The following is an 8,767-nucleotide window of genomic DNA, read 5'->3' as shown; positions in this document are numbered from 1 at the left end:
TCAAGATATCATGGCTGATTTTTCCTGTTTTTTTGTACGGTGAACGAAAAACTCAATTCAAGTGTCCCGTTTCTCATGCAAATAATATATAAATAATTAGTTTAAAAAAAGACTTGAGAATGAACATTATATACAAATATAGTAGATTGTAAGCATCTATACATATAAATAATTATAATTTTATATTTAATCCAGAACATTTGTAAAACGACTCAAAACAAACAAACAAAAAAATTCATGGCGTTTCTTAATTTTCAGTTATAAAAGACATACCTCAGAATTTTGAAGAATTAATTTATTACTGTAATTTAATTTACACATTTGAACATAAAATATGTCACGCTAATAAGATGTTCGAGTTGAACGTGGTGTCATATCACTATCGCGATAAAATCTGGAATGGAATTTTATTAATTTGTGTTAATTAATCGTTTACTTAGCCAGGAAGGTCCCGTGGGTTGCGTTTTTCTTGAAGGAAGGCGGCAACAAAAGATATTTTAACATAATAAAGCACATCTTAAATGTAAAATAGAGAACAGTCAAATCAGGAGTGACGCTGATTTGTGATCGATTTTATGGGGCGATCATTTATCACTAGGTGGCGCAGTGGATATGGGTGTCACCTCACAGTAGGTTAAAGGTTCGATCCCTTTCTGGAGTGAGTTAGAATGTTCTCACGGCTGTTTCCCTCCGGGTTTTCTGGCTGCCGGACACCTCCAACACATGGATGGATGGATCATTGGGTAGTTTCTTTTTTCAAGCGTTGGCGTCATAATTCACCTGCGGTTCTCCTGTTGGCCACGAGGTGGCGGTGTTGCTCTTTGGCTCACGGAGGTCGTTGCGTTTCGCGTCTCTTCTGACTTCCGTGAAGCAGAAGAGTTCGGTCAGCAAAAGGAGTTTTTAAATATTTTAATTTTTAAAGAAATACCTGACAGCTAAATGTATTCCATCCTTCCGGATTTGGTGTGGCTACTAGAGTCATGAAGTTTAATTGATCTCAGATCATTCGCTGCCACACCGTAAAAATGTTTTCTATTCAGACACAAAGCCTAAATTCTAAAATTAATTTGTAATGTAAGATTTTAAATGTTGTTTTTTAAAAAAAAAAAATATAGAAAACATTGCTATAAGAAGTATGGATACAGAAGTATGACTCTTATTTAACGTTATTGGAATAACTATTATACGGAAAATGACGAATTAAACCGATGTATGATCAATAATTTTTAAGATTTCAAATCATGTATAGCTGCATTTATTAAATAATGCAATAACGTTTTCTCTGCCACTTTCCCCAAAGAAATTATTTCTTACACTGATTAAGAAATGAAATTATCTTGAGGCCTAATGAGCAAATATTTCCTAATTTAAAAGAAATTAAGAAGCGGTAATTTATTTTGTATAAATAAGCAGGTTGTTTATTTGTCAATAGACTTTCACTCAGTTTTCAGATGTATAAATATAAAGTTTAAGTTTAACATTTTCACAACAAACAAAAGCAAATACAGACAGAAACATTAAATACATAATTAATAATTTCAGTTGGAACAAATCAGCTCTTATTTACATAATATGTACAGAAACAGAAAAAAATGGTCCTCTGCTGCAGTGAATGAAAAAGACAAATGAAATATATTTATAGATTTTTGTTCGACTTGGACAGAAAGGAGGTTTAAACCACTATAAGTCACTACAATACCCTCAAAATTTATTGTTAGTTCAGTTATTATTTACAGTTTTTCTACAGAAACTGTATTTGGTGTCTCTCTAAAATATCACAAAACTGTTGCGGGTTTTTTTTTCTCTCCTGAGGGCATTGAACAGCTGGGGCTTTTAGACTTCAGATGGAAAGTGGAGGAATGTAAATGGATGTTTTTGGCCTCCGTCCTTCATCAGAGACTGACACACAGACGGGAAAAGAAATCCATCTGAGTGACTCAGCTGAGCCTTAAAATATTATATCTTAACTTATAACAAAACTAAAAATACAGCAACAATTCAATCGGTCTGAACCTGTTTAAATGTCGAAATGTGACACTGCCCAGCATTCATGTGGTTTTCACCTAAATTTTACTCCATTTAATTTAACAGCAGAAAAGGGGGTCAAATATGAAAGCTCATTCCTACCAGAAAAAAAATAAAATTTTGGATTGAAAAAAAAAAAAGATTTTGATAATGAATATTTTTCTTAATTAGTCAAATAATTTCCACCTATCATCAAGGTATATGTTAACAGAGTTATTGAATTTAGACAGTTATAATATATGCTGATTCCAATTCATTTCTGATGCGAATGATTTTAGTTTAGTCTTCATCCTGACATTTACTCAGTCATTATAAAAGCTTTAATTTGATATCATACATCAAATTTGCCTTCATCCAATATTTCGATTAATTTTTGATGAAGCTTGTTTTTTCAGTAAAAAGTCACTAAAACTTTTTTTTTTTTTTCAATTCCAAACTTTACAGGAAGTTTTCTCGTATATCTGGCAGGAATGAACTTCTACACTTTCAGCTGAAGCGTGTGGATCTGCGTTGGATGACTGGATGGATAAATTCCAAAGGAGTGAAGGTCTATAGGACTTGATAGATCAGGTTGGGGTCCTGGTTCGCGGTTGGAGAGGGGATCTGGACGGGCCCCGGGGCCGGGGCCTCGCCAGCCGTGTCTGCTGGCGGTGACCCGGGGGCATCGGTGGCCGACAGCAGGTTGTTGCTGTCGGTGGAGATCCGTTCCACGATGCTGGACAGACAGTCCAGGCTGGAGACCACCGAGCTGCGGTCACTCTTACCACCTGCAGGAGATAAAAGCATTTATGAAATTACTCTGAGTAATAACCAGGTGGGTGTGACTGACCTGCAATGACTCAATGAGTTAATGAAGGGGTTATGAGGACGCGTTTTCTGTCCCATGTCATACTTAAGTTGTTTTCACTATAAAATTCATATTTTTTGTTTATTTGTTCATGAAACTGATTTAACTGATGTGATATTTCATTTAAATTCTTCATTAAACTAAAAATTTGATCCAACAGTTTTTGGTAACGACTTCGGGAGTCCTCACCGTTCGGAGTCTGTGAGAAATAAGAGCTGCTGTCGTAGCTTCCCCTCCGGTTGGTCTGGCAGGTCGTGCCCGTGTAATCCGCCTGCGGAGACAAGAAGGTTCCCAGCATGAAACAAACGATGATACGGTTTTAGAGAAAATCCTTATTTCAAGAAAAAATAAAATAAAAATAAAAATAAAAATGATAATAATAATGATAACAATAATAATAACAGAAGGAGAAGAAATTTAAAGTCAAGAAAACAAGCGGAATAAGAGCAAAGTTGTGAATGGCTTTATCGTTTTCATAAAATGTTTTACGATGTTTTCTCTAAAGGATAAATATGACTGTGCTAACATCCAGTACTCACACATTTTATTCTAATAGCTCGACATTATACGCGGATTAACTCAATTTTTCGATGCGTTCCGCTGCTCAACATTGCGTTAAATTTTGACGCCACCGTGGGTTTATTTCTACAGCACGATTAACGTAAACAGACGTGATGGAGTTCCACTTTCCGTTTAAATACAAAGCCAAAATATAGATAATCAATAAAAACATGTATGAATAATGTTATAAAAATCACAGCTACTAAAAGTTCGTTTGCAACCTTGGCGGAAGTCACTTTGGGGTGTATAATGATATAGTTGGTGCATCCTCTTCTCTCACACCAACTGCTTTCATGTCCTCTTTCACTAAATCCATAAACCTCCTCTGTGGTCTTCATATATATAAAAATGCCACCAAAAAAATCTAAGATAAGAGGAAAACTGACGCCATAAATTATTTAAAGCCTTCATTACGTTTAGTCGTGGAATGCAGGAACTTGGCGCTGCGTAAAGACGCACAGGAGCGACTCAAAAGCTGAACCAAAGCGCTCAGACAGAGGGGGGCGGGGGGGTTCTGTGTCACACCTGTCGGTCCCTGAACTCACCATGCCGTCAGAGCAGTTGGACCGCGGGCTGGAGGCGTCTGAGTCCCCGCTGTAGTGCTCCAACACCGGGTAGAAACCGTCGTCCTGCCCCCCGCGGAGCAGCGCCTGCAGGGACTCGATGTAGCTGATGGCGTTGCGCAGGATCTCCACTTTGGGCAGCCGCTGGTTGGGGTTACCCGTCGTGCAGCGCTTCAAGGTCTCGAAAGCGTCGTTGACTTTGCTGAGTCGCCGACGCTCCCGCAGCGTGGCCGCCTTCCTCCGGTCCGCGTTGGTGGTCTTCCGTTTGCAGGCCTTGCAGGCCCAGAGCAGGCACCGGCCCGCCTGGTGGTGCCCGCTGGGGGCACGGACGTGCTCGTCGTCGTCCACCTCGGCGTGGTGATGGAGGTGCAAGAGGGATGACGGGGACGAGGATGAAGATGAGGAAGGGGAAGGTGAGGATGAAGAGGAGGAGTCGTCCGGCTTCAGAAGGCCCACATGGACCAGCCGTGGGTCCAGGTCCTCGAAGAAGTGCATGTCGCTGGTGTTGAAACAGGGGTCATCATAGAAGTCATCGGGGGCAGGGATGGGGAAAGAGATATCCGACAGCTCCATGATTCCGTCCCAAACACACCAGAGAAGAACAAATCCAGTGAGAGAGACAGAAACGTCTTCAGACCAGAGAGAAACTTTGGAGAAGAAGGACAGAGGAGAAACGCGGGGTTCAGGGCTTTCAGGGGAATGTGGTGTCCAGTCACACACTGTTCTGCCCTCAGCTGTTGACCTGGATTAATTTATACTTGGGACACCCGCAGGGGGCGGGGTCAGCAAAACGACGTCTGCTGAAGGTTGACCAATCAGTTTGCAGCAGGAGGGGTTTACAACTTCACGGTAATTAGTGTACAATTACCCCTAACAGAGCAGTAACAGCGGGATAATATACTGCTGCACACAGACAGGGGCGGACACACGTGGGACGTGTACTCACTAAAGTACTGTGAAGAATAAATTCTGAAATCATCCAATGTTTCAGGCAATTTGTCTCTTCCTTTTTTCACGGCCTACCCGCTGGGCCTCCTCTGTGACCGTTGTGACGCACGCCGGTGAATTATGGAACTCAGATAAAGATTCTTCTGTATAAAAAAATGCAATTGGTAAGAAACATCAGAGTGTGAATTAAAGGGAAAACATGTTTAAAAATGAAAGGAAATTAATTGTAATATTAATAATAATATATAAACCTCGCCAGTATTCAAAAGAAAGAGAACGACTAATGCCGCGAAACGAAATTTTCTCATATATTTAAACTACAAAACAAAAGAGGAAATGAAATTTTAAAAAAAACACAAATAAAAATTCAACTGTAAAAATGGGAGGGTGGAGGTTATATTGTGTTTCAGGAGCAGCTAAACCGTTACAATGGAAACAGCATATAATAATATAACTCATTAAATTCATGTGTTCGGGCACAGTTCTGACTTCTGACCTTTGTTTTCCCCAGTTGTGTTTCGTCACGTTGGTGATGCTGAAACGGCTTCATCCAATGAATGAAGAAATCAATCAATAAATCAAAAAACAAACAAACGGAAAAAAACAAACAAACAAATGAATACATACGTGAATAAATAAAAACTGTGATTAAACAATAAATAATCTGTGTCTGATGAAAATGAATCTATAATTAACAGGAAACCAAAGAGCGCGATTTCGAACACAGTTACTGTGACAGTGTGGATCCAGTAATCAAGTTAGATATCAGTGATTTATTTATAGACCAGGATCCACTGACCTCCTGTGCCCTCTTCCTCTCCACCGCTGTATCGACTTCACAGATTCCAAAACGCGCTTCCTTCATTTTCAACAACAGATCGCGATCGTGACGTCACCGATGGCTGCAGCTAGAGGGCGCTGCGGAGTCGGTCTTCCGCCGGTCTCTCCCTCCCGATCCTCTACCGACCGACACGTGGAGCCTCCCGGGTCGACCTGAGCCGCTGCTGCGTGTGAATCAACGAGCCATCATCCTCTGCCCGTCAAAGCAGACAGATGGTTAGAGGCAGAGACGCTTTAAGTGTTAGGGCAAATATTTAAAGCATCAACTCAAAGGATTATCGCTTTCACTCCACAAATAATTGGCAGGCCTTTTTTAAATACAGCACATAAACATTGACAGTAACTTAAACTACATTAAGATGTTCCTTTTTCTCTGTCATTGTGAGATTATGTAAATGTAATGCTTTTACTTAACTGAACAAAACAAAATCACCCACAGTCATGGCGTCTCCTTAAAGACGTGAGGTTGTGGAGGTGCACTGAACTTCATGGCTGGATAACAAGGTGTCCCAATCTGCTGCTGAGTGGACCCAGGCCTCAGCCCCGAAACGATTTTACACGACTCGTAAACCCAGGCCAGTGGTCGGAGGCCACGCCGCGACGCGCCAACGCCACTGCCACCGATGCCTCTGGCCATCTGGAAACACCATCATCACCACTGTCCCTCTGCCGCAGCATTAATCTAGCCAATTTTCCGGAACTCAGGAGGGAAATGTACACCCTCACAGGTCTCTGGAGGTTTCACTTCCCTCCCTCCCTCTCTCACTTCTCCCCCTGCCTCTAGGTATTCCACCCCACCACCACCCGTCCTATCTCTGACAACCAAATGAAGAGCTTCATTCCAAAATGAAATCTCTGCCATTTGAGAAAAAAAACAAGAGAAAGAGACACCTGGTCTGACAAAATGAAGGATAGCGCAGGAGGAAAAAATAAATCCTCGCTGGCAGGGAGGCAGGTTCGCGGGTGGAGTAAAACGAGACCGAAGCCTGTCTCACAGATAAAGTTCAGATCATAAATTTAGTTTCAAAATGGATCCACAAATCAACTCCTCATACCAGATCATCTAAACGTCCCTGGGGAACCAAGAGGGGCCGATCCGGAGCGGCCCCACCTTGCTGAAGTGTCTTTGGGCAGCAGATGCTCTTGAACCTGACCTCCGACTGACTTTTGTGTAACAGAGGAAGAAAGTAACAAAGTACAGCTCTGTACTTTTTACTCCTCCATTCAACCAACAGCTGAAATTACCAAATACTTTTATGCACAAACACTTCAAACCAACACAGTAAAAGAGGACATTCTGTGTAGGTGAAGTTCTTTTGAGTACTTTGGTAACTTTGAAAGACTGAATATTTTTCCACCTCTGAAAGTTGTAATGTAAATTTCTATTTTTATTAATTTTATTAAAATGATTTTCTTAATTTTAACAAAGATTTAACAAAAATGAAAACAAAAGAAATCAATCAGGAGGAATAAGTGCTTGTTTGGAAGTTTGTGTTACCTGGATGTCCTCTAGCCATCAGGTACTCCTCCTCCATTTCCTCTTCCTCATCCTCCTCATCCTCCTCCAGTGTCTACTTTAAGGATTGTGATGCTATTGCTAACACCTCATCTGGATCAACATGAGAATAGCACAAGAACCAGTAATTACCAACTGGACTAACCAGTTGGGTTGCGATCCAGTTTAACTGATCACATTGTGATCCAGATCACAGTCGCCCCTGGTCCCCCCTCCCCTCCTGTTAGCGTTGGGCTACTCGGGGCAGGATGAGTGACAGAAGAGGCTGCCTGGTCCCCAGGGATTCTTCTGGCCTAGGAGGGAAGAAAGACCGGCCATCACCCTGGAACATCCTGAGGGTCATGAGGACCGGTACCCCTTGACATAATCCCCTCTGAAGCGCTGACACCTCACTAATCACCTGGGCCAAACCTTAGTGTAACTGATTACAGCCTCGCTGCAGGAGGTCGGTCATCTTCCAGCAGGTGATGCTGCCCAGCGGGAGGCCTGACAGAGGCCCAGACATTGCAGCACATCACACTGTTTTACTGCTCTGACCCCCCACTGATGATGACGGCCCACCTTCAGACACAAAGATTTCATGTCCAAGATCCAGAAAAACTTGCACACACAGTTAGGAAGTTGTGTAGAGATTGGCATTAAAATCTGTCGGTGCTGTCGGACCAATCAGAGACACAATTAACAGCTCAGAAACCGTCGTGTCCGAGCTCCTGTTTGATGGATTTGATCTCTTCTAAGTGGGGATCCTTCCTGGTTTCTATGTGGTCCTACAGCTGAGCTTCAGATGACATTCATGGTCCTGTGGAGGTCTGCCATGGGTTCAACCCCCGATGCTAAAGCACACACACACTCAGCTGTCCGAGGTGAACACAGCAGCTGTCGTCAGACGCTCAGAGCGCCACTCAGACGTTGTGTTATCCTTGTTGTTGTTGTTGTTGTCATGTTGGACTCTGTGCTTTCACAACTTCTTTAAGTTTTTCTGCACTGAGTACAGATGTCAAATAATACTGAAAAAAGTCTCTACACACATACAATGCACACACACACATATACATACACACACATACATGCAAACGCACGCACACACAAACCACTTAATAAACCCAAAATGTGCGGACTGACAGGAGAGGTGTCAGCCTTCACACCTGCTGCCTGCTGTAAACCAGCAACTCTACAACGACTGCATTGTCCTGCACTGGTGGCAGAGTATTACACACACACACACACACACACACACACACACACACACACACACACACACACACACACACACACACACACACACACACACACACACACACACACACACACACACTGACCTGGATTAACTCCAAGCGACAGATTTACTGCTCTGTGGACAACGGTCTGGTTTGTCACTCTCTAACAACAGGAGCTGCATTTCTTGGTGGATTTACTCTGAAACCTGGATTTTGTGCGTTTGAATACAGTTTGGAAGCTATGCCAGCT

General features: G+C 42.2%; 1 protein-coding gene across 1 annotated transcript; it reads right to left on the bottom strand.

The window, feature by feature from the left end:
• Nucleotides 1-1,402: 1,402 nt before the first annotated feature.
• Nucleotides 1,403-4,924, bottom strand: myod1 (myogenic differentiation 1). The gene is made up of 3 exons (XM_068314155.1): nt 3,979-4,924; nt 3,062-3,143; nt 1,403-2,792 (listed from the first exon to the last, which is right to left on the bottom strand). The coding sequence occupies exons 1-3, from the start codon at nt 4,567-4,569 to the stop codon at nt 2,575-2,577; spliced, it is 891 nt and encodes a 296-aa protein (XP_068170256.1). The 5' UTR covers nt 4,570-4,924; the 3' UTR covers nt 1,403-2,574.
• Nucleotides 4,925-8,767: the final 3,843 nt, after the last annotated feature.

The sequence above is a fragment of the Antennarius striatus genome, chromosome 4 (genome assembly GCF_040054535.1).
Source record: "Antennarius striatus isolate MH-2024 chromosome 4, ASM4005453v1, whole genome shotgun sequence".
NCBI lineage: Eukaryota > Metazoa > Chordata > Actinopteri > Lophiiformes > Antennariidae > Antennarius > Antennarius striatus.
Note: the sequence above shows the minus strand (reverse complement) of the source record. Positions and strands in the feature narration are given on the sequence as shown.

Excerpts from the sequence above, each read along its gene's own strand:
- myod1 (XM_068314155.1), bottom strand. The coding sequence starts at position 4,569 with ATGGAGCTGTCGGATATCTCTTTCCCCATCCCTGCCCCCGATGACTTC. Across the intron at positions 3,144-3,978 it reads CCAACTGCTCTGACGGCATG|GCGGATTACACGGGCACGAC; the intron begins GTGAGTTCAGGG and ends TTGTCTCCGCAG. Across the intron at positions 2,793-3,061 it reads TTTCTCACAGACTCCGAACG|GTGGTAAGAGTGACCGCAGC; the intron begins GTGAGGACTCCC and ends TATCTCCTGCAG.